Here is a 27,647-nt window from a genome sequence, read left to right on the forward strand (position 1 = left end):
TTATTTAGAAAATATTATTTTGTCTGTGAATTATCCATATCTATTGATTTATTACTTGACATTGTAATCCCAAGATCAAGGTGTGGTTTAACGTAGAGTCAAGACGACCTGGTTCAAATTGTAACCCTAGAATTTCCCAGTGTGGATTTTGGCAAGTTAAGATCTAACCTCCTCATTTATCTCATTGTCTCTTCTATAAGTTGGGGAGAACAATACTTTTTTGGCAGAGTGATATGGGGATTAAGTAAAATTACACATGTACTCATGCACACCCAACCCAGAATAGTACTAGGCAACTGTAGGTGCTCAGTGAGTTAGTTTCCTGTCCCAGCTTTTGAAAGCACAAGAAAGTAAGGGAAAGAAGCCAAAATATCAATAAGTCAAGGTGATTTCTTGCTAACAACTTCGGCAACACAGTAAGAAGAATCTTGTTCAAATAAAACTGGAGTAACATTTGCCACACCACATCACCAATAATTTTTTAAACTGAGAGTTACAATTTAACCGCAAAGGTTTCTTCTTGACACAAATTAACTATATATATATATATATATATATATATATATATATATATATATATATACTTCCCTTTGACACTTCAAAATGCTTAGGCCAAGAATGTCTCCACCAAGGGATCACCATAGCCCCCACTATATTAGATGTGCTTGTCCTATTTATTTTTCTTTAAAGATTACAGACTTTAAGCTAAGTGACATCATTTGCCCTGCTATCTCTGTCATGAGATTAATTAGTTATGTTGAAAACTTTGAAAATTTATGTTTATCTAAACCAAGTAGCATAAACAGAAGCCTAGAGCAGGTGTGTACATTTTGGGATGGGGTGAGCAAGGAACTGTATGAAGGACTAAATAAAAACTTACATCTTCTCTTTCCTGGGCTAGGCAGAGTGCCCGGGTTTTCCATTTGTAGTAAATCATATCATCAGGCAAACAAACACACACACCAACATAAGGGTATGCATTTTTAAAAAGCCATCAGCTTTATCAGACATGAACACTATATCATTAACTATAATTCTTAAAGGTTATTCTTAACCTGCTACCTATAAGATCCTGGGTATTTTTCAATTCCAGAAACAGAATATGAAGAAATAGAGAATCATCTATAATTTTTTACATGCATGATATTTACAACAAATGCTCACTGGACCAATAATCAGATATTCACCTTGCTAAAGAAATTCTTGCTTGCTGACCTCCACTCAATGTGATTCCACCATCTCCAAGAACTATGTTGTCTTTCTCTGCAAATTTGGAGATGTCCTATTATCAAAAATAGAGAGGAATTGTCAGTATGTTGGATCTGAATTTGAAAGGTACATTTTCCTTCAAATGCAATCGTACATCAGACTTCTGCTTTAACCACAGCAGAAATTGTGAACACCGCATCTCAGTTACTTTAAATGCATTTCAATTGCTCAAAACATTGTTGAAATTTTATAAAGAAAACTTTCTTTAATTTTTCAAATGTTATTTAGGATAATTAAATAAGAATTGGAAAATATCAGAAAGTAAAGCATATGCATATTTATGATACGTAAAAATGTGTGTATATCATCCATTGACCATTTTACAAACCCAAGTGCTATTAATGTGCTAAAGTACACTTCCTTTCAATTTAAATTCACTCCTTTAAAAGGAAATCCCCAAAGATGAATAAACCTCCTAATAAGAGAAACTAAAAGATTACCATTTACAGCTCCCTGCAGTATCTAAGCATATTCAGTGACCAGGGGTACAAGGCATCTCTTTTCCACACTTATCTCACCTACCCACCCAAACAACACAGCCTTCTCCCTCATCCATCCTCCCACCTCATTCTTATGTCCTCTCCCCATCCGCTCTGTCTCTCCTGTCACCTCCCTGCCACATGTGTCCTGTCATCCCTTCTCCAGTTAATGAACTCTGTGGCAACAACCATGCTAGACATTGTGAAAGATTAGAATTTATAAGAAACAGTCCTCACATTGCAGTCATTGTAAGTCTAACTTGGAAAATAAGCCATAATCCTGGAGAAAGCTAAAAAACATCCCAAAGAATCAATTAACCATTTTAAGATAATAAAACAATATGCAATTAATTGGCAAATTAATTGTTCAGAATATAGAAGTATTGTAAAGTAAGTAGAAAATGCTATAATGCTTTCTGGAATAGGTGAGGTTTGCCCTGAGACTTGAGAATGTGACGAGTTAGATGGATAGGATTCTCTCTTTAATTGAAAACAAGTTCTTTGCCTTTTCTTTTCTCAACCCCATACATCTTCTCTTTTCTTTTGTTACCACCTTCTTCTGTCTCCCTCTATTAAAAATACTCTTCCACTCTATTCCTCCTTTTGCTTTCACAATCTAGAAGCAGTATATCCGCTCTCCTTGAACTGACATGAACATTACCTGTATTTAAATTGTCAAAATGGTTACTTATATTGTCCAATTGTTTTTGTTATCCACCATATGAAAGTCAAATAGAACTTCATACACAAAACTGTAAACTCACAAAGCTGGTAAATTAGTACATGATCATTTGTATTAAAAGCTAGTTGGCAGCTCCTGTAGGCTTAGAACCATGCCAGCCACTGCCCCCAAGGAATGGTTGCTGTCAATAATCCTGAGCTAAGGGGACCAAAAAGGATAAAAAATGTGACTTAAAAAATGCTGACATGTTGGAGGAGATACAGCAGGACCCAGTGGAGCTAGCTACTCAGGCACTGGAGAAATACAACACAGAGAGGTCATTGAGACCCATAGAGCACTGTGATGAGGAGGACCTTCTGTAGTTATGAGACACGTGAAACGAAGTGCTTCATTTCTTTCCACTGGACTGAATTTTTTTGTTCAACTCATGGACCAGGCCACATAACCAGGATTCCATCCAAATAACAAGGACTACAGCTAAATTCCACACCCGAGGTCTTAAATCTCAGTCTTGCTAAGGGAGCATGTCCAGGAGCACCTCAGCCTTTAAGCCTTTAGTGAGCAGCTCTACGCAGCACAAGCTCTGTACTCAATTTAGAGCAATTAGTAAAATGGCTCACATGTGTATTTCTTCTCTGCTGCGCCATATTTTCCTTCCCCATATCCCATCCCCTTTTTAAAAAATTAAATCTTTTAGAGGAAAAGAAAGAATAATTTCTCTTATATGAATAGATTGAGCAGGATTTTGTAAAGGAGGCACATTTTCTAACACAATCTTTTTTTTTTTTTTTTTTTTGGCTGCGTTGGGTCTTCGTTGCTGTGTGTGGGCTCTCTCTAGTTGCAGCGAGTGGGGGATACTGCTTGTTGGGGTGTGTGGGCTTCTCACTGCAGTGGCTTCTCTTGTTGTGGAGCACGGGCTCTAGGTGTGCAGGCTTCAGTAGTTGTGGCACACGGGCTTAATTGCTCCTCGGTACATGGGATCTTCCCGGACCAGGGCTTGAACCCCTGTCCCCGGCCCTGGCAGGCGGATTCTCAACCACTGTGCCACCAGGGAAGCCCTCTGACACAATCTTAAAAAACCAGAGGTTGCTGGAATTATTGGAGTTTTTCTTTTTCAAATTTGAATTCAATACACTATCAGTTAAATCAGTTAAAATTTCTATTTTTTTTTAAATTTAGAAATATCAGTAGTTATTTTGATGGTACGCTAATAATACTGTTACATTTAGGGGATTATAGATTTGGAGGGTGTAGAATCCTAGCCCAGTGCAAGAGTTTAACAAAGATTTGTGGAATGAAGGAAGAAAAAAGGAGAGAATGATGAAGGAAAGGTAAACAAACATTAAGTGACAAAGAAACAGGCGCATATAAGAAAATAAGAAAGGTGTACAGCATAGAAAAAGAAAGAAACTGGGAAAAGGAATAATTGTCAGAAGAAGTAGACATCTGTAGGAAAAAGCAGGAAGATACTGGTAGCATAAAGAGACAAGAAAAGTGAAGGGAAAGATAGGAAATGATAGAAGACAAGGAACTATAATTGACACTTTAGCAAATATCCCTAGTGAATGTAAATGTCCAAAGAATACAAATGCAATTTATTTCAATAATTTTCTTTTCTTAAGACAGAATAAATAAGAGGCTGTTTTAGCCAAATTTCTCTCACAGGAGCCTGCAATATTCATCCTTTAAACAAGCCAAGGAAATAGGAGGGAGAAGGAAAAAAAAAATTCTCTTTCTTCCTTCCCATATGAGTAGGCTGAAATGTAATATTAGAGAAAGAAATTGGAAGATCCTCAAGTGAGCTTAGACTTTACATGTTCAGACTGAATGGAAAACCATCAATTTCCTCCAAAAAAGACCAGAAATAGCCATTCCTTTGAGTATCACTCCTCAAATCCTGACCTGGAACTGGTCCAGGGAAAGGAGAAAATACATTAAGAAAATGAGGGATTCAAGGAAGGAATTGCTTAGATGGTTTCCTGGTACCAAGTTAATCTATTTCAATTATAACCACGAGCTACTGTTTCATTTATAGTTTCAGAACACTATTAATTTTGAGCTCCTATGATAATGTACTCTGCCCCGTGCCTGGTCTGTTCAGCACATTCAGTCAGTGAGCCACACCTGCATCCCTGGGGTGCCCCAGGCCTGCCTGGCATGATGCCTGGTAAGTGACTGGTCATCTTCTTTGGCCTGCCTTAGATGGAATGGGATTTCTCAGTGTGAAATTTCCCCTCATACTTGGGAGAATTTCCAGGTTGGGTGCACCCTGGGAAAATGCCATGACGAACTGAATCTAAGTGTCTCTGCTCCCAAGTCACTGGTGAGCTGAAATCTGAATTATGTTTGCAGTGTCCATTTAGAGAGCTGTTGGGATGTCATGTAAACTATGCTAATGGTGATGGTTCAATAAGTAACAAAGCTGGAATACTGAACTGCATGGCATGGGGCCCAGGATTTGAACCCTGCTCTGCAGGCTTATTGTGAAATCTCAGTTACTTAACAGCTTTGTAACCTAATTCTAACCCTAAGCTAGGTGCAATTATAGTCCATCTTCTATAAAGGGTGCTCAGTATAAGAATTAAGAATATGTCATATACAAAGCAATTCAATAAATATAAATCAATGAAATGAAATGTGCCAATCCAAGTGGAATATTTTTAATTCTAAAATAAAGTTTAAAATAAAATAAAGAACATGAATGGCAACATTGACCAGAGAGCACAGTGACTTATTTTGTAGCTCTGTTTCCGCTAATAACTGGATAAGTAGCTTTGGGCAAGTCTATTCTGGCCTTCAGTTCTCCCTCTGTAAATGAGGGTAATAGTACCTTCCTTTAACAGTTGCAAAAATTTGAAGTAACTTCATATAAAGAGCTTGGTCCATAATGCACACTCAAACTTTGGTGATCTGCAATTTTAGAATGATCTATTTACCAACAATCTGTGTACATCATTCATTTCCATTTGGCCTTGAGTGGAATGCTTACCTGATGTAATACTCTGCGCCATTCTCATATTAAAGGAAAAGCAGATTCTTATTAAGGCCTGAAAATATAGCCTTTATTAGCATATGATTGTAAGAAACGTACAAGGGATAATGTATCGGAAAAGAATCAGACTTAGAATTGGAAGCCGTGCATTCAAGTCCCAAGTTCGCGTGCCTTTACCAAATGTACTTTTGTTGAGGTTGCTATGTATGTAGTCACGTTTTGAAACTAAAAATCAAGGTTCTTAAGGGTGACACCATATTCCCAGACAAGATCTAGATACCTTCCAAATGCTACCTCTCTAGAGATGGTTAGTTAATTTTATTTAACATTTTAGCCATGGTAAATTGTGCTATGATATTTTTATTCATCTTATTATCTTCTCATTATAAAAGAATCAAGGAGGGTAGGGAACATCTACTTTCTTTTTTCTGAGAAACTTTTTCATGTTTTGGGGATGATTCTGTATTATTTGATTAGAAATTTCCACTAGAATATGTTTCAGCAGTACAAACAAATAAGACGACTACTTTTAACTCCCCACACTTTCTGCTAATTGACTGAGGTACTACTGAATGAAGAACACCTAGTTAAACAAATAAATATTTTAGCAATCAACACCAGAGTAACCTTGATGAGTCAACATCAGAATTCTATAATAAGAAAGCAGCTTGATGCAAGCTCCTTTCAGGAAGCTCTGTGCTTGAATTCACTGGTCCACATTTATTTGCAGTCTGGACTAGACTGGACTGGAAGTGTAAGATTTTGAATTTCAAAATACATAGCTCCAGGCTTCCCTGGGGGCGCAGTGGTTAAGAATCCGTCTGCCAATGCAGGGGACACGGGTTCAAGCCCTTGTCCGGGAAGATCGCACATGCCATGGAACAACTAAGTCCGTGCGCCACAACTACTGAAACTGGCACAACTACTGAACTGGTGGCAACAAGGGAGGCCACCGCAATGAGAAGCCAATGCACCGCAGCAAAGAGTAGCCCCCGCTCGCCTCAACTAGAGAAAAGCTTGGGTGCAGTAACAGAGACCCAGTGCAGCCAAAAATAAAAAATAAATTAAAAAAAACACAAAACATAGCTCTGTCAGATGCTCTGTGATCTTCACTGGCATTTGCTACCAAAAAAAAAAAAAGTCTACTGATAACACCATTGTACATAAATCATTGAGCTTTTGTGATTTTATTTCTATAAGATATATTCTCATGAATGAGACAGCATGGTCATAGGTACGTGTCTTTTCTTTTTAAAAGTTACTGCTGCCAGAATCCTTTACAAAACAACTTTTAAAAGTAACCGTTCCAGGGCTTCCCTGACGGCACAGTGGTTGAGAATCCATCTGCCAAGGCAGGGGACACAGGTTCAGGCACTGGTCCAGGAAGATCCCACATACCGCGGAGCAACTAAGCCTGTCCGCCACAACTACTGAGCCTGCGCTCTACTGATCGCGAGCCACAACTATTAAAGCCCACGCACCTAGAGCTCGTGCTCTGCAACGAGAAGCCACAGCAGTGAGAAGCTCGTACACCTCAACAAAGAGTAGCCCCCGCTCACCGCAACTGGAGAAAGCCCACGCGCAGCAACGAAAACCCAACGCAGCCAAAAATAAATAAATAAATAAAAATTTTTTTTAAAGTGGGGGTTTTCCCTGGTGGCGCAGTGGTTGAGAGTCCGCCTGCCGATGCAGGGAACACGGGTTCGTGCCCTGGTTTGGGAAGATCCCACATGCCGCGGAGCAGCTGGGCCTGCGGGCCATGGCCGCTGAGCCTGCGCGTCTGGAGCCTGTGCTCCGCAGCGGGAGAGGCCACAACAGTGAGAGGCCCGCGTACCGCAAAAAAAAAAAAAAAAAAGTAACAGTTCCATCATCAAGATTTGATGGAACTGTTACTTTTCTTCACATCATCACCAACAATACGTACCATCACATTTTAATTTTTGCTAACTTGTCATTTTAATTTGCAGTTTCCTTAATAATGGTGAAATTTTAAATATTTATTGGTAACGTGGGTTTTGTCTTCTGTGAAATGCCTGTTTTTACGAGATTTTTGTCATTTTCTTATTAATTCATTTTTCATTGTAAGGTATAGATATTAACAACTCTTTCTTTAATAATTTTAAAACATTTTCCCTGTTTCTATTTTCACTATGTATGTACCATCTGTCATATGCAAAATTTAAATTTTTCATTTAGTCAATATATCTACCTGCAATTAGTATATTGGTTAAAAAATACTACTGCACTTTCAGGTTATACAGATAGTATCCTAAATTTTCTTGTAAAATGTTTATTACTCTTTTTAAATTAAAGAATTTATTCAAGGTATGATTTATGTTTATACATGGTGTGAGATAAGAATGTAGTCTTATTTTCTTTTAGTTGGATAGTAGACCTAATTTATTAAATGATGTTTCCACTCAATTTATATATCATGTATCATAGTCTCATATTTCCAAAGATCTATTTCTGGGTTCTCCGTTTGGTTCCTCTGATCCATTCTCTACTCCTACACTAATATTCTGCTGAGTTTTTGGTGTTTAGGTTTTTTTAATGGCTTTAAGTATGATTTAATACCTGACAAAGCACAATTCTTCTTCATAAATTTTTGTCTCTTTTTGCTCAGTCTTCTATATAATAACATTAACAACAACAATAATAGAAATAATAATACTAATAATAGCTAATGGATATTGAGTGCTTACTATGCACCAGGTACTATTTTGAGCATTTTACAAGTATTAACTTCTTTAATACTCATCACAACTCTATCCCCATTATAAATATGAGAAAATTGAAAGTTAGAAAAGGTTAATATCATTCCAAAGATAACACAGCCAATAAACAATAGAGCCCGAATTGAAACCAAGGCAGTTTGTCTACAAAATGTATACTCCTAACTACTTTTTATATTTCCTCCCACATGAAATTTAAGTTCAGTTTAATAAAATTCCAAAAACAATCTCATTCAGATGTATTGTGATTTTATTAAATGTATACATAAGTTTGGATGTGATTCGCATCTTAAGATGCTAAATCATATCTTTTCATTAATTCAGTTGTTTTAGATCTTTCGATAAGACTGCAATCTTCTTCATATATGTCCTGTAAATTTCCTGTTACATTTATCCTTAAGTATTTTATGGTTTTCTACTATTGTGAATTGAATAGCTTTTTTTTTTTTTCGGTATGTGGACCTCTCACTGTTGTAGCCTCTCCCGTTGCGGAGCACAGGCTCCGGACGCGCAGGCTCCGAGGCCATGGCTCACGGAACTAGCCGCTCCGCGGCATGTGGGATCTTCCCAGACCGGGGCACAAACCCGTGTCCCCTGCATCGGCAGGTGGACTCTCAACCACTGCACCACCAGGGAAGCCCCTGAATAGCTTTTTATTTCCACTTCTAGATTGTTGTTGCCAGTGTACAGAAAAGCTGATTATTTTTGTATGCTCATCTACTATTCAGCCATCTTATCCTAGTCCCTTATTAATTCTGGCAGGGTTTTGCTCTCCGTTTGCCTTTGCTAGAATCACTTGGGGTTTTTTTAGGTGAACAATTTTTTCACGAACATGTAATATTATTCTTATTTTAAGACAAATGGCATTAACCTTTCACCATTTAAAATAATGCTAGGACTTCCCTGGTGACGCAGTGGTTAAGAATCCGCCTGCCAATGCAGGGGACACGGGTTCGAGCCCTGGTCCAGGAAGAACCCACATGCCACGGAGCAACTAAGACCGTGCGCCACAACTACTGAGCCTGTGCACTAGAGCCCACGAGCCACAACTACTGAAGTCTGTGCGCCTAGAGCCCGTGCTCCACAATAAGAGAAGCCACCGCAATGAGAAGCCCGTGCACCACAACGAAGAGTAGCCTCCGGTCACGGCAACTGGAGAAAGCCCACATGCAGCAACGACGATCCAACACAGCCAAAAATAAATAAATAAATAAATTTTAAATAAATAAAAATAAAATAATGCTTACTTTGGATTGTTTGTTTAAAAAATGTACAAAGCTCTTTAATGAAGTTTTCTCCTACTATTCTTACTTTGAAGTTTTATTAGAAATAACTGCTGAATTTATGTAAGACCCTTTTAGCATCTACTGACCCTATTTTATGGTTTTCTTCCTTCAATGTAACATTATATTGTATTTATAGATTGTTTATATTGAAGCACCCTTGTATTCCTATTCATGAATCTTGCCTGATACTTTATTTTTTATACCATACTGAATTCTATTTAGTAATATTTTATTTGATAGCATTTTATTTAAATATCTATATTCATAAGTATGATTTATTACAGTTTTCTTTTTTTATATATTTTTTCATATTTTGATACAAATACTATCCTGGCTTTAGAAAATGAAGAGTTTTTCATTTTTTTCTATGATTTGGTATGGTTTAAATAATATTGGAAGTTATGTTATTAAAGGTAAAATAGAACCCAGCTATGAAATTATCTAGTGATAGTGCCTTTTAATTTTTATTAACCGACATTGAACCAACTTTACAATGGTAATCTGTCTATTCAAGTTTTTTTATGCTTCTTTCTTCAATTTTGAACATTTGTATTTTGCTAGTAAATCATCCAGTTCCTCTAGGTTTTTAACTTTTCAACAGATTTGCACTAATTTTTAATAATAGTTTTAATCTTGTCCATATTTTTGCTTAAGCTTCTTCATCATTCCTAATATTTTAAGTCTTCCTTACTAAAGACAAGGATAGATTTAACTATTTTACTGGTCTTTTCAAAGAACTGGCTTTGAGGAATTATATCTTTCGTTTATCTGTTGGCTTCCTACTTCATTAAATTTTTATCCTTACTTGCTCCCTCTTTTAACTTCTTATTATTTGGTTGCTTTTTTAAAATTCTCAAGAAAAATACAAATTTTGTGTATTTTTAGGCTTGCTTCTTAACAATAAAGGCATTTAAAACTATAAATTTCCCTCTGAGTACAGCCATGTTCTATAGATTTTTATATGAAGTGTTCACTCTTTCAGTGTATTCTAGATTTTAAACAATTTATACTCAGGAGATTTTACCTCTCAAAGTATGTGTTTTTCAACTTAACTAGAAATCATATCTAAACAAATTTTATCTTTTACCAAGCATAGATAACATGTTTAGTCAGACATTCTCATTAGAAACTCCAAACTATGACTTAAGAAGAAGCTAAGAAACTATTTTTTAAAAAAGAAAAGAAAAGAAAGAAAATGAAAAAGTTTGAGTGGAAGAAGAGTGCTATTAAAAGGGCTTACATCTATTTCCTAAAAATTTAATGGATTTTTACAGACATTCATTAGCCAAACTTAAAAAACTGGGGTTTGGGCTAAATTTAGCTTAAGAGAAGAGATCTTCAAAATTACTTGAAAAAGATCTAAACTGGTATGAAATTTAAGGGTTTTGTTCATTTGTTTCTTTTTTAGGGAACTGAAGATGTTTTAAGTGTTAGATAAGATTTTATCCGCTAGCAGAGGAGTTTCAAGATGGCGGAGGAGTAAGACATGGAGATCACCTTCCTCCCCACAAATACATCAGAAATACATCCACATGTGGCACAACTCCTACAGAATACCTACTGAACGCTGGCAGAAGACCTCAGACCTCCCAAAACGCAAGAAACTCCCCACATACCTGTGTAGGGCAAAAGAAAAAACAGAGACAAAAGAATAGGGACGGGACCTGCACCAGTGGGAGGGAGCTGTGAAGGAGGAGAGGTTCCCACACACTAGGAAGCCCCTTCGCAGGTGGAGACTGCAGGCGGCGGAGTGGGGGAAGCTTTGGAGCCACGGAGGAGAGCACACCAACAGGGGTGCGGAGGGCAAAGCGGAGAGATTCCCGCACAGAGGATCGGGACGACCAGCACTCACCAGCCTGAGAGGCTCGTCTACTCACCCGCCGGGGCGGGCGGGGTCTGGGAGCTGAGGCTCTGGCTTCAGAGGTCAAATCCCAGGGAGAGGACTGGGGTTGGCTGCGTGAACACAGCCTGAAGGGGGCTAGTGCGCCACGGCTAGCCGGGAGGGAGTCCGGGAAAAGTCTGGAGCTGCCGAAGAGACAAGAGACTTTTTCTTGCCTCTCTGTTTCCTGGTGCACGAGGAGAGGGGATTAAGAGCGCCGCTTAAAGGAGCTCCAGAGACAGGCGCGAGCTGCCACTATCAGCGCACACCCCAGAAGCAGGCATGAGATGCTAAGGCTGCTGCCACCAAGAGACTGTGTGCAAGCACAGGTCACTGTCCACACCTCCCCTCCCGGGAGCCAGTGCAGCCCACCACTGCCAGGGTACCGTGATCCAGGGACAACTTTCCCGGGAGAACACACGGCGCACCTCAGGCTGGCGCAACGTCACGGTGGCCTCTGCTGTCGCAGGCTCGCTCCGCACTCCATGTCCCTCCCTCCTCCCGGCCTGAGTGCGCCAGAGCCCCCGAATCAGCGGCTCCTTTAACCCCGTCCTGTCTGAGCGAAGAACAGACGCCCTCAGGCGACCTAAACGCAGAGGCGGGGCCAAATCCGAAGCTGAACTCCCGGAGTTGCGAGAACAAAGAAGACAAAGGGGAATCAATCCTGGGGGCCTCAGGATCAGCGGATTAAACTCCACAATCAACTTGATGTACCCTGCATCTGTGGAATGCCTGAATAGACAACGAATCATTCCAAATTGAGGAGGTGGACTTTGGGAGCAACTATATATATATATATTTCCCCTTTTTCTCTTTTTGTATGTGTGTATGTGTATGCTTCTGTGTGTGATTTTGCCCGTATAGCTTTGCTTTTACCATTTGCCCTAGAGTTCTGTCTGTCCGTTTCTTTATTTTTTTTTTAGTATAGTTTTCAGCGCTTGTTATCATTGGTGGATGTGTCTTTTGGATTCATTGTTCTTTCTTTCTTTCTTTTAAATTACTTAAAAAAATTTTAATAACTATTTTTTGTTTTTTATTTTAATAACTATTTAATTTTAATTTATTTTATCTTTATCTTTCTTTCTTTTATTCTCCCTTTCATTCTGAGCCATGTAGATGACAGGCTCTTGGTTCTCCAGCCAGGTGTCAGGGCTGTGCATCTGATGTGAGAGAGCCAAGGTCAAGACACTGGTCCACAAGAGACCTCCCAACTCCATGTAATATCAAACGGGGAAAATCTCCCACAGATCTCCATCTCAACACCAAGACCCAGCTCCACTCAATGACCAGCAAGCTACAGTGCTGGACACCCTATGCCAAACAACAAGCAAGACAGGAACACAACCCCACCCATTAGCAGAGAGGCTGCCTAAAATCATAATAAGGTCACAGACACACCAAAACACACCACCGGACATGGTCCTGCCCACCACAAAGACAAGATCCAGCCTCATCCACCAGAACACAGGCACTAGTCCCCTCACCAGGAAGGCTACACAACCCACTGAACCAACCTTAGTCACTGGGGGCACACACCAAAAACAACAGGAACTACGAACCTGCAGCCTGCATAAAGGAGACCCCATACACAGTAAGTTAAGCAAAATGAGAAGACAGAAACACAGCAGTTGAAGGAGCAAGGTAAAAACCCACCAGACCTACCAAATGGAGAGGAGAATGGTGAAAATACAAGAAACGTTTAACAAGGACCTAGAACTAAAGAGCAAACAAACAATCATGAACAACACAATAAATGAAATTAAAAATTCTCTAGAAGGGATCAATAGCAGAATAACTGAGGCAGAAAAACAGACAAGTGACCTGGAAGATAAAATAGTGGAAATAACTACTGCAGAGCAAATAAAGAAAAAAAAAAGAAAAGAAAAGAATTGAGGACAGTCTCAGAGACTTCTGGGACTATTAAAATATTAAACACACCAACATTCGAATTATAGGGGTCCCCGAAGAAGAAGAGAAAAAAAAGGACTGAGAAAATATTTGAAGAGATTATAGTTGAAAACTTCCCTAATATGGGAAAGGAAATAGTTAATCAAGTCCAGGAAGCACAGAGACTCCCATACAGATAGATCCAAGGAGAAACATGCCAAGACACATATTAACCACACTATCAAAAATTAAATACAAAGAAAAAATATTAAAAGCAGCAAGGGAAAAACAACAAATAAAACACAAGGACATCCCCATAAGGCTAACAGCAGATCTTTCAGCAGAAACTCTGCAAGCCAGAAGGGAGTGGCAGGACATATTTAAAGTGATGAAAGGGAAAAACCTACAGCGAAGATTACTCTACCCAGCAAGGATCGCATTCAGATTTGACGGAGAAATTAAAACCTTTACAGACAAGCAAAAGTTAAGAGAATTCAGCACCACCAAATGAGCTTTACAACAAATGCTAAAGGAACTTCTCTAGGCAGGAAACACAAGAGAAGGAAAAGACCTACAATAAGAAACCCAAAACAATTAAGAAAATGGTAATAGGAATAGCCATTTCAATAATTACCTTAAATGTAAGTGGATTAAATGCTCCACCTAAAAGACACAGACTGACTGAATGGATACAAAAACAAGAACCATAAATATGCCGTCTACAAGAGACCCATTTCAGACCTAGGGACACATACAGAATGAAAGTGAGGGGATGGAAAAAGATATTCCATGCAAATGGAAATCAAAAGAAAGCTGGAGTAGCAAATCTCATATCAGACAAAATAGACTTTAAAACAAAGACTATTACAAGAGACAAAGAAGCACACTACATAATGATCAAGGGATCAATCCAAGAAGAAGATATAACAATTTTAAATATTTATGCACCCAACAAAGGAGCACCTCGATACATAAGGTAAATACTAACAGCCATAAAAGGGGAAATCGATAGTAACACAATCTTAGTAGGGGGCTTAAACACCCCACTTTCACCAGTGGACAGATCATCCAAAATGAAAATAAAAAAGGAAACACAAGCTTTAAATGATACATTAAACAAGATGGACTTAATTGATAATTATAGGACCATCCATCCAAAAACAGCAGAATACACTTTCTTCTCAAGTGCTCATGGAACATTCTCCAGGATAGATCGTATCTTGGGTCACAAAGCAAGCCTTGGTAAATTTAAGGAAATTGAAATCGTATCAAGTATCTTTTCTGACCACAACGCTATTAGACTACATATCAATTACAGGAAAAAGTCTGTAAAAAATACAAACACATGAGGCTAAACAATACACTAGTTAATAACCAAGAGATCACTGAAGAAATCAAAGAGGAAATCAAAAAATACCTAGAAAAAAATGCCAATGAAAACATGACGACCCAAAACCTATGGGATGCAGCAAAAGCAGTTCTAAGAGGGAAGTTTAGAGCAATACAATCCTACCTTAAGAAACAAGAAACATCTCAAATAAACAACCTAACCTTTTATCTAAAGCAATTAGAGAAAGAAGAACAAAAAAACCCCCCAAAGTTAGCAGAAGGAAAGCAATCATAAAGATCAGATCAGAAATAGATGAAAAAGAAATGAAGAAAACAGTAGCAAAGATCAATAGAACTAAAAGCTGGTTCTTTGAGAAGATAAACAAAACTGATAAACCATTAGGCAGGCTCATCAAAAAAAAAGGGAGAAGACTCAAATCAATAGAATTAGAAATGAAAAAGGAGAAGTAACAACTGACACTGCAGAAATACAAAAGATCACGAGAGATTACTACAAGCAACTATATGCCAATAAAATGGACAACCTGGAAGAAATGGACAAATTCTTAGAAGAGCACAACCTTCTGAGACTGAACCAGGAAGAAATAGAAAGTATGAACAGACCTATCACAAGCACTGAAATTGAAACTCTGATTAAAAATCTTCCAGCAAACAAAAGCCCAGGACCAGATGGCTTCACAGGCGAATTCTATCAAACATTTAGAGAACAGCTAACCCCTATCCTTCACAAATTCTTCCAAAATACAGCAGAGGGACGAACACTCCCAAACTCATTCTACGAGGACACCATCACCCTGATACAAAAACCAGACAAACATGTCACAAAAAGAGAAAACTACAGACCAATATCACTGATGAACATAGATGAAAAAATCCTCAACAAAATACTAGCAAAGAGAATCCAACAGCACATTAAAAGGATCATACACCATGATCAAGTGGGGTTTATCGCAGGAATGCGAGGATTCTTAAATATACGCAAATCAATCAATGTGATACACCATATTAACAAATTGAAGGAGAAAAGCCATATGATCATCTCAATAGATACAGAGAAGGCTTTCGACAAAATTCAACACTCATTTATGATAAAAACCCTCCAGAAAGTAGGCCTAGAGGGAACTTACCTCAACATAATAAAGGCCATATATTACAAACCGACAGCGAACATCATCCTCGATGGTGAAAAACTGAAACCATTTCCACTATGATCAGGAACAAGACAAGGTTGCCCACTCTCACCACTATTATTCACCATAGTTTTGGAACATTTAGCCACAGCAATCAGAGAAGAAAAAGAAAGAAAAGGAATCCAAATTGGAAAAGAAGTAAAGCTGTCACTGTTTGCAGGTGACATGATACTATACATAGAGAATCCCAAAGATGCTACCAGAAAACTACTAGAGCTAATCAATGAATTTGGTAAAGTAGCAGGATACAAAATTAATGCACAGAAATCTCTTGCACTCCTATACACTAATGATGAAAAATCTGAAAGAGAAATTAAGGAAACACTCCCATTTACCACTGCAACAAAAAGAATAAAATACCTAGGAATAAACCTACCTAAGGAGAAAAAAAGACCTGTATGCAGAAAATTATAAGACACTGATGAAAGAAATTAAAGATGATACAAACAGATGGAGAGATATACCATGTTCTTAGATTGGAAGAATCAACATTGTGAAAATGACTATACTACCCAAAGCAATCTACAGATTCAGTGCAATCCCTATCAAACTACCACTGGCATTTTTCACAGAACTAGAACAAAAAAATTCACAATTTGTATAGAAACATAAAAGACCTCGAATAGCCAAAGCAATCTTGAGAAAGAAAAATGGAGCTGGAGGAATCAGGCTCCCTGACTTCAGACTATACTACAAAGCTACAGTAATCAAGACAGTATGGTACTGGCACAAAAACAGCAATATAGATTAATGGAATAGGATAGAAAGCCCAGAGATAAACCCACACACATATGGTCTCCTTATCTTTCATAAAGGAGGCAAGAATACACAATGGAGAAGAGACAGCCTCTTCAATAAGTGGTGCTGGGAAAACTAGACAGCTACATCTAAAAGAATGAAATTAGAACACTCCCTAACACCATACACAAAAGTAAACTCAAAATGGATTAAAGACCTAAATGTAAGGCCAAATACTATCAAACTCTTAGAGGAAAACATAGGCAGTACAGTCTATGACATAAATCACAGCAAGATCCTTTTGGACCCACCTCCTAGAGAAATGGAAATAAAAACAAAAATAAACAAATGGGACCTAATGAAACTTCAAAGCTTTTGCACAGCAAAGGAAACCACAAACAAGACGAAAAGACAACCCTCAGAATGGGAGAAAATATTTGCAAAGGAAGCAACTGACAAAGGATTAATCTCCAAAATTTACAAGCAGCTCATGTAGCTCAATATCAAAAAAACAACCCAATCCAAAAATGGGCAGAAGACCTAAATCAACATTCCTCCCAAGAAGATATACCAATTGCCAATAAACACATGAAGGAATGCTCAACATCATTAATCATTAGAGGAATGCAAATCAGAACTACAATGCAATATCATCTCACACCAGTCAGAATAGCCATCTTCAAAAAATCTACAAACAATAAATGCTGGAGAGGGTGTGGAGAAAAGGGAGCCCTCTTGCACTGTTGGTGGGAATGTAAATTGATACAGTCACTATGGAGAACAGTATGGAGGTTCCTTAAAAACTACAAATAGAACTACCATATGACCCAGCAATCCCACTACTGGGCATAGACCCTGAGAAAACCATAATTCAAAAAGTGTCATATACCACAATGTTCATTGCAGCTCTATTTACAATAGCCAGGACATGGAAGCAACCTAAGTGTCCATCAACAGATGAATGGATAAAGAAGTTGTGGCGCATATATACAATGGAATATTACTCAGCCATAAAAGGAAATGAAATTGAGTTATTTGTAGTGAGGTGGATGGACCTAGAGTCTGCCATAGGGAGTGAAGTAAGTCAGAAAGAGAAAAACAAATACCGTATGCTAACACAAATATATGGAATCTAAAAAAGAAAAAAAAAAAGGTCATGAAGAACCTAGGGGCAAGACGGGAATAAAGACTCAGACCTACTAGAGAATGGACTTGAGGACCCAGGGAGGGGAACGTGTAAGCTGGGACAAAGTGAGAGAGCGGTAGTGTATGTATGGACATATATACACTACCAAATATAAAATAGATAGCTAGTGGGAAGCAGTCACATAGCACAGGAGATCAGCTCGGTGCTTCTTGACCAGCTGTAAGGGTGGGATAGGGAGTGTGGGAGGGAGGGAGACACAAGAGGGAGGAGATATGGGGATATATGTATATGTATAACTGATTTACTTTGTTATAAAGGAGAAACTAACACACTATTGTAAAGCAATTATACGCCAATAAAAATGTTTTTAAAAATTAAATAATAAAAATTTTAAAAAGACTTTATCCGCTAGCAGTACTTTCCTCAATAATATTTTAAGGGTGTATAAAATATTTTCTTTGGTAACTACAGTATATCTAACCAGAGGTTATCACAACTGCTATCCAAAATACTCATTATAGTGACTGGGGTATAGACACACATACATTTGAATGTACATACATATATATACACACACAGATTGCATTTTTATACATCTTTATATATGTACATAGATATGTGTATATATATATATTACTTACACGTATATGTATGGTATACATACATATATGCATGTGTTTATTCAGCTTGATCTCTATCATCCACTATTATGGTGCTAAGCAAGTGAATTCTGCATAAGTAAAAGGGGATGTTTATTGATATTTTTCTTATGAACTAGGTTACTAGTTCTCTTATCAAAAATAAATAAAACATATGTGGAAGATATGGAGTTCTTAAGTATCAAGTTGTCTCACTTTCCAAAGGTTTGTCCTCTTCAATCCTGTTAACATAACATAATGAGAGCTGATTCATGGAGAATGCTCATCATATCCCATGACCCTAAAATATAGGAGAAGTCATATTTTTTCTCAGCTGGTAGCGGATAGCTTGGCCAAAGAACGTACGATCCACATTACTTTGAACAATTCAAATTCATTCAATCGAACTGATCATGTCACATCCCTGCTTAAAACAAAACATCATAAAACAAAAAACCAAAAGTATATTGGATCCTTGTGAACTCCAGAATAAAATCCAAACTTTAAAAGATGGCACACAGGCACTTCCTTGGTGGTGCAGTGGTTAAGAATCCGCCTGCCAATGCAGGGGACACGGGTTTAAGCCCTAGTCCAGGAAGATCCTACATGCCACGGAGCAACTAAGCCCCTACGCCACAACTGCTGAGCTTGCGCTCTGGAGCCCATGAGCCACAACTGCTGAGGACCGCACGCCTAGAGCCCGTGCTCTGCAGCAGGAGAAGCCACCACAATAAGAAGACCACGCACCACGACGAGGAGTAGGCCCCGCCCGCCACAACTAGAGGGAAAGCCCGTGCGCAGCAATGAAGACCCCATGCAGCCAAAAAATAAATAAATTTAAAAAATAAAAATAGAAAGATGGCATACAAAACTTTTCCCAGCTCACTTCTTCAGACTCACCTCCCAGCACTCTTCCAAATACGTCTTGACCCTTAGCCACACAGAAGTTTTATTGTTCTCAAAATTTACCATATCTTTCACTATTTGCACCTGCCGGTCCCTCTATCTAGAATGGCTTTCCTCTACTTCTTTATCTGGCAAATTCCTTTAAAATCAATAAAAATTTAATATCCTCCATAAAGTCTTCCATGACTTCTTTGACAACTAGTCATGACTTTTCTGTTCCTATGTGTTATAAGAGCTTTTATGTCTTTTCTTATTGTCTGTTTACCCTCAAAGACTGTGAGCTTCTCAAGGGCAAGGGCAGGGTTATAATTTGCTCTATGCTTTGGGAACCAGGACAAGTTTAAATTATTATAGGCATATGTTCCAAACAGTGAGCAAGTATTTTAGGCAATTTAGAGATGGTTAAGATTAATCCCCTGCATTCGGGAGCTTACAATGTCAAGGACAACTTAATGAAAGAGCTGGATTTTGAGCTGAGATGTGGCTTCATGCCTGGGAGAACCTTTGTGACTTCCTCACAAAGGAAGGTTAGGTTCGAACCTAACCTCGTGGAACCTAACCAAGTCTGCCCCCAACTTATCTCTCTGGCCAGCTTGAGATACTGGGATATGTCACTAGAGCACACTCGTTAACCCTAAATAATAAATAAAGTTAAATGGTAAGCCTACTGTCATTTGAAAAGTAGATTCTGATGGAGAATAAACAGACAGATGAACGGAACAGAAGATTCCACAAACAAACAAACAAACCCACACACAGATCAGAACATAGCATAAAAGTGTTAGAATGACAGTTTATAGGGAAAGGAGAAACTGCTCAAAAAATTATCTCATGACATATGGATCTCCATTTGGAAGATAAAATTAGACCCCTAGCTCATACCAAATACAAAAATTAATTCCAATGGTTTGTAGTCCTGAATGCAAAAAATGAAACTTTAAGAATATTGAGAATACACAAGAATACATTTTTATGATTTGTATTAGAAAGGACTGTCTTAAAGATAAAGAACAAACCATAAAAGACAATATAGATATAATTCATTCTATGAAAATCAAAAAACTCTATAACAAAAGATTCCAGAACAAAACATACATTGCATTACCTCCCATCCCTAAAGGAGAGTAATGCAATGTATATAACTGTTTTAGTACAGTCCCTCCAAGCTGCAGATACCAAGAAGTATTGAACATGAAATTATCTTATTATGGGAAATACTTGCATAAAAGAAAACAGGAAAGGAGGCAAGGAAGGCTGGGAGAGCTGTCAGACCTCAATGCAGTTCCAACCCCTGAGTGAAGGAGAGAAGGACAGAAGGTTAGATGGAAAGACATTAGAACACTTTGCAATCTAAGCAAGGTCTGACAGAGCCATCTGAGAGTCTCTGAGCCAAAATCCATTAATAAATAAGTCCCATGTCTTTCAGACACAAATCTGCTTCAGTATCTCTGCCACACTCAATCATTTGTGGGAAGGTGTAGTCTCAAGACAAACTCTGAAAGTGAAGGATTTTAACTCATAGCAGTGGGCCCTCCTTCAATTACATTCCCTACGACAGAAGTGTATAAGGCACATCTCACAGCTACCACAATCTTACCAAAAAAACTGGCAAAGGATATGTAGTCAAATGGCTAACAAATATAATCTCACAAGCAATCAGGGAACTGCAAATTAGAACAGTAAAGGGATAGGACTTCTTACAACTTAGAATGGCAAAAATTAAACTCTCTGTCAAAAACAAGAGTTTTCAGGGCTTCCCTGGTGGCGCAGTGGTTGAGAGTCCGCCTGCCGATGCAGGGGACACGGGTTCGTGCCCCGGTCCGGGAAGATCCCACATGCTGCGGAGCGGCTGGGCCCGTGAGCCATGGCCGCTGGGCCTGCACGTCCGGAGCCTGCGCTCCGCAACGGGAGAGGCCACAGCAGTGAGAGGCCCATGTACCGCAAAAAAAAAAAAAAAAAAAAAAAAAAAAAAGAAATCATAAATTTATAATATGCAGGCATTTGTCATATTTGAAATCAGATTTAATTATCTTATTTCTGTGCTAATTTTAAAGCAGTGCAGGGGGCTTCCCTGGTGGCGCAGTGGTTGAGAGTCCGCTTGCCAATGCAGGGGACACGGGTCCGTGTCCTGGTCCGCGAAGATCCCACATGCCGCGGAGCGGCTGGGTCCGTGAGCCATGGCCGCTGGGCCTGCGCGTCCGGGGCCTGTGCTCCGCAACGGGAGAGGCCACAGCAGTGAGAGGCCCGCGTACCACAAAAAAAAAAAAAAAAAAAACACAAGAGTTTTCAAAGATTGAGGAAATGGGAACGCTCATGAATGACTGGTGGTAGTGTAAATCGGTACAGCTACTTTAAAATACAGCATCTAGTGATACTGGAAATGTACATACATATCCTAGGACACCACAATTCATCTATTTATACCGGAGAGGCTCTTACATACGTGCAAAGAGAAATATTCAAAGATTGTCATTGCAGTACTAAGTAAAATCTTAGAACAATCTAAATATTCATCAATAGCAGAGTAAATAAAATGTTACACATAAGCACCATCCAGCAGTTTAATAGAATGAAATAAATTTCTACATCTAAGTAGCATAGCTAGACCTCAAAAAGGTAATTGGAGCAAAGAAAGCAAGTTGAAGAATTATGTGTACAAATTATACCATTTATGTAAATTTTAAAGCCACACAAAACAATTAAGTATTGTTTATAGATAAATATATATGGTGTAAATTCATTTAAATGGATTGAAAAGTACATATCACATTCGTAACAGTGATTGCCTGAAGCTTGGGGTTTGTGGAAGAATGATGGTGAGAAGGATTTGGTGAAATGTTCTTTTTTGTTTGTTTGTTTTTAACATCTTTATTGGAATATAATTGCTTTACAATGGTGTGTTAGTTTCTGCTTTATAACAAAGTGAATCAGCTATACATATACGTATAGCCCCATATCTCCTCCCTTTTGCGTCTCCCTCCCTCCCACCCTCCCTATCCCACCCCTCTAGGTGGTCACAAAGCACAGAGCTGATCTCCCTGTACTATGCGGCTGCTTCCTACTAGCTATTGGTTTTACATTTGGTAGTGTATATATGTCCATGCCACTCTCTTACTTTGTCCCAGCTTACCCTTTCCCCTCCCCGGGCAGGATGGGAATAAAGACGCAGACGTACTAGAGAATGGACTTGAGGATTTGGTGAAATGTTCTTACAATTCATCTAGGGCTCTAACAATATAGTTAAGAAAACAGGGATGTTGTCATATGAACGTTTCCTATCTGGAATAGATGCTAGTGACGCAGATTACCTTGAAAAAGCACGAAAATAAGAGATTCCTGCGTCTGAAAAAGATTTGATGTTCTGAGCCAATGCACTTGGCCTCCTTTTCTGGACTGAAACCATTTATGAAGAGAAATGTGTCAATATGGATAATTTAACAAATATCTCAAAGATCATAATTACTAGAAAGCTGCTGAGATTGAAGTGAAACAAAATAGTAGGGGTAGACTGAAGAGAACTGTGAATAAGCCCATTATTTTAAGATCAAATGCATTAATAAAACCAATATCCTGCTGCTAATGTGAGTACTTGTTCTGATTACTTTATTGTTCATTTGGAGATTTCTTTATTAGTATTTAGCTTCTATTTGATTTAACATAAAACACTTTGTTTTGTATACTCTGTTAAACATTTATCTTTGCTGATTACTAAGGGCACTCCAATCTGGTGCTATATTTATCTTAAGGGTGTTGGTTTTCAGCCTTGGTGCTATCATGAGTTTAAAAAGCAGCATAAGAGCATGTGCTGCCCAGAGAAACTTTGCAACCAGAGACAAATTTGATCTCTCTTTACTTGCACTGTAACTTCTCTTGAGTTCTCTTGGAGTTACCCATAAAAATTATTAGAGGAGGGCTTCCCTGGTGGCACAGTGGTTGAGAGTCCGCCTGCCGATGCAGGGGACATGGGTTCGTGCCCCGGTCCGGGAAGATCCCACATGCTGCAAAGCGGCTGGGCCTGTGAGCCATGGCCGCTGAGCCTGCATGTCCGGAGCCTGTGCTCCGCAACGGGAGAGGCCACAACAGTGAGAGGACCGCGTACCGCAAAAAAAAAAAAAAAAAAAAAAAAAATTATTGGAGGAAATCATTTATTGGAATTAAGATACTGGGCATGATTTGATTTCTAATATAAAAATTAACTACTGAGATTTTTCTAAACCTAAATCTTAAAATAAATCAAATTATAAACTTTTAAAAATTGTGATCAGTTAATTTTCCTATTGAAGGAGACCCTGAAAAATCTTTCTTTGTAACCACCCTACACTGCCATTTCAGTTTTTAATAATTTTCTCATCACAGTTTATTTACAGATAAAATCAAATATCTGGATCATTGGTTTTCAAAGTGTGATCCCTGGACCAATTATTTCAGAATCACCTGGGGAGCTTGTTTAAAAATGCTGCACCTATTCTCACTCAGAAGAATTAGGGCAGAGTACAGGAATCTGCATTTTAACCTGTGATTTTTATGCCTCTTTGAATAGGTACCTGTTCTTTTGGCTAACTTCCTTTACAACATGCTGGTCAGAAAGGCAAATGTCAACTTCAAAGGATTCTGGGCACAAAAAACATTAAGTCTGTTTGAGATTGTAAAGCACTTGAAAATACTTAGATAAGGAGTACCAGCGAGGGTAAAAGTAATTATAATAAACGTGCAATAAAGATTAACTTATTTTATTATTAAAAAAGTATATAATATACCCAGTGTTATGAACACACTTTTCACACAAATGTGTACCACTTTACTTTTTTAAAATGCACCTAAATTTCATCACCCTGATATTATTCAACTGAGCCAGCCAAACCAGAAGCTGTTAAGGAGGAACTGCTAATACAAAGCTCATCAACTCTGACGTGAACATAGAGGAATGGTATAGGGTATTAGTATTTTGAGAGAGAGAGAACTTTAAAGAAAGGGTGAAGTGTTACATTTAATGGTCCTATGTAATTTTGCAATATTTGCTGAGTACATTTGAGCTTGCTGTGGCTCTGTAGATAGGAAAATACCATAAACCTTGTTTTATGGCTGTCTTATCACTCTTCAGAATAACCTTGACAATACAGCTGCTTGTGGTAAGGGAGGATGGTGAGAAGCTTGGGATGCGGGAACATGAACTTCAGAAGTAATGCCATTCAATAAAGCATGTCTTTAACAGTGAATCATTAGACAGTTAATGCCACTGTTATTAATGTTTAATAATTACTAAGCACTTGTATTATGCTTTATGCACAAGGAAACTAGGCAAGAAGGAAGAAGGAGAAAAGAAGTGTTGGGGGAACAGAGGGAAGGGGAAGGGAGAAGAGAGGAAGAAGAGAATGTGAGAAAGCCAAGCGAGTACTGTATAGAGAGAAGAAATGAATTAACCACTTTTGCACACAGCTGCTGTAACTGTGGATGTAGCACTGTATGATATGTATCCACAGAGGGAGGTTAACTTCTAAAGCAGGGAATATACGTGAATGAATTCTATAAATTAAAAACTGGAGTTCTGTTCATTAGGGAAGACAGTCTGTTGGCCTAAGTCAAACTTGATTACAAATAGCTGTACCTACAAATATTGGCTAAAGATTAATCCTTGCTAGAAAGCTTAAGAAGTGAGAACGTTCTATCAACTTGAAAAATAAAAACTCTTCTTTCACTGGGCTTTGGTACTGAGCAATTCATAGCAGAAAACTCGAATTCCAATATATTCGTTATTGGACCCAACAAAAGTACAAAAAGCACTATTATAATAGATATTACAGTCTTTTGTTGTCGATATGAAACTATTGTTTAATATTCATATATATATACATACATGGTTTTTATGTATGAACTTGTGAGTATATATGTAATTCTATTCATAGCTTGAAGAGCTGTAAAATGCAGTGCTTTAATGTATCTTGAGATAAGTGTCCCCAAGGAAGCTAAAAAAGATACTTGAGACAAAGAATCTTATTTATTGTGTTCTAGCTCTACATTAGACTCATTTAACGACAGATTTCTGGACTCCAGATTTCAGATTCTCTGAAATGATTCTTAACAATCTATTTTCTAAAAGCTCTCTCTAGATGATTTTAATTCAGTTGGTCTAAGAATTGGCAGTTAAGAACCCACTCATTCCTTAACTATCTTTTCTAGGTCTACCTGCCCAAGATACTGGGACAAATCCAGCATCTAGAAAGTACTCCTTTCTCAAGAGCTTCATTGGCACATTACTGTGTTATCTCGCACTTGATCCTGCTCTGGAGTTCCTCGCAGGTCTCCCAGGTCCCTAGTAACCAGGGCTCCCCAGGAGATGGGCTTCAATATGTCCTTACCCATCACCTCTGAAGTAATCCTACCAAGATCCTTATTCTCTCAAGAGCCCATTTTAGAAAACCAGCTGCTCAACTTTCCCTGAGAAGGCTTTCTTCCCTGAGCTGACTGCCCACCTACTTAGACCTCCATATTTTAAATTTGAGGTCATGAGGCGTGAAGAGGAGATTCTGCCCCAAGGTGAGAAGAAAAGAAGATAATTTGGGAGAAGATATGGGTAGAAATGTCTTGACATTTAAGTTTCAAGTGTGTTAGTATAGGTGGTCTTCCCAAGATCAAGGAGTATGGAATTTAGGAGTATGGTAGCTTGATATGTCAATTATATGAAAATAAATATCCTGCAAAGACTTTTCAAAACTATGTCATGAAATTTTCAGTGCCGTTAGTTCACAAGTCTTTGTCATCATAACCTTTTCTTTCACAAATGGCAGACTTATAGTCCCAATGGTTTAATAATACTGTTACAATCATAGTGACATTAACCAGCCTGAAGTCCTAACTCAAAGTCTGCAATGTTCAATGCATAAGTCGTAGGAGTTTCTAATAGGCAACAACCCTAATCGAGTATAGCAAAAAAGAGAAGAAGTCAGAAGATTTGGATTCTCTTGCTGGTCCCATCAGTTATGAGACGTGATCTTCAACAAGTCTCTCAAACTTTCAATTCTTACACTTTAAAATGTGCATAACAATATTTCATAAATGTCTATCCACATCTCCATTATCCCCCTCCAGTTTGCATGTTACACTGGATAAATCTCCCTAAAATATTGTTTTTATTATGGCACTCCCTCCAGTGAAGAAAAGCAACCATTGGAGGACCCACCTGCTCCCCTCCCAAGGGGCCTGTGCTCCCACTAAGCACCACGTTTCGCCGACTCCTCTTGCAGCTAAACCACTGCATGAGAACTGCATTTCCCCAGGTATAAGAAACGTGAAAGTAAGTGTGGATGACTCTGCCTCTTTTGGCTATTTGGTTTAACTGCTGGCAAGTGGGGGGACAGAAACCACAATCTGATTGTTCTCTCCCAGTTCGGCTCTCATCATATACGCCTTCCTTTCCAGGTCCCAGCTTCGCTGCGCTACCTAGAGTTCCCCTGAAAGTGCAGTGCTCTCACTTGACTCCAGCCCATTTCAGCCTACACCCCAGCCACACACAACTGATCATAGCTCCTCCAAGGTACAATGTTCTCTGTTGGCTCCCGGCTTTGTACATTGTGTTCTCTTTCTGGAATATTCTCCCTGTTCTTCATTCAAATGATTCCTACTCATCCATCATCTCTCACCTTAGATGTCACTTCCTCCAGGGAAACCTCACCTGACCTTCTAAGACCAGATTAAGTGCTGCTTCTCTATACCATATAAATACCCGGTATTAATCAATATCGTAGAACTTAACAAACTGCACTGGTTTTACTTGTTCATCTCCACCAGAGTGGAAGACCTTTGAGGACAGGGATTGTGCCTTTTTTACCAGTAATTCCCAGAGTTTGACGCAGTCCCTAGTTTAATGTTTGCACTCACAAATATTTACTACATGAGTGAATATACATATTCATATATATGTGTGTGTATATATATATATATTTCCCCCCCCCAAAAAAATCTGTAAGTCAAAAACTCATTACAGACAGGACCCTTGTTATACTTGCAGGCAGCATTCAGAGTACCTAACATATACTGTGTCCACAGCAGAAACTCAACAAATGCTTATTGAAATCAATATTTTAATTTATGAAATTTGAATCAAGGGTAATTAAACCTTCTAAATAAAAATCAGGTATTACAGACTTGGTTCTGAAACATATTCATGGTAACATAATTGCCATTTCAAGGGCAATTTTTGTCTACAGAATACTTATACTAAATTTTTAGAAAACCCAAGTGTCCCTTCCTGGAAAGGAATTTATGAACATTACCAAGTTCTAAGGTTCTATTAAAGTCTAAAGTTCTATTAAAATATAAGTGTAAAATCTTCTCTTGACCTTGTTGAATTAGCCATCATTACAAAATGGAAAATTCCAAGAGTGTGGGGTCCAGTATCCCAGTTCTTCAAAAGGGATGAAACATCAGGCCTATATATAATGATACAGCATGGCTTTCACCTTTGGAAAACTT

At 38.4% G+C, this 27,647-nt stretch overlaps 1 protein-coding gene across 1 annotated transcript in view; it reads right to left on the reverse strand.

The window, feature by feature from the left end:
- Positions 1-27,647, reverse strand: part of CFTR (CF transmembrane conductance regulator) — a 211,267-nt gene that overhangs the window by 96,898 nt on the left and 86,722 nt on the right. The window contains exon 12 of the mRNA XM_032644014.1: positions 1,188-1,282. Within this exon, the coding sequence (XP_032499905.1) occupies positions 1,188-1,282 (95 nt within the window). The remainder of the gene's footprint in view (positions 1-1,187; positions 1,283-27,647) is intronic.

This window comes from Phocoena sinus, chromosome 9 (assembly GCF_008692025.1).
Source record: "Phocoena sinus isolate mPhoSin1 chromosome 9, mPhoSin1.pri, whole genome shotgun sequence".
NCBI lineage: Eukaryota > Metazoa > Chordata > Mammalia > Artiodactyla > Phocoenidae > Phocoena > Phocoena sinus.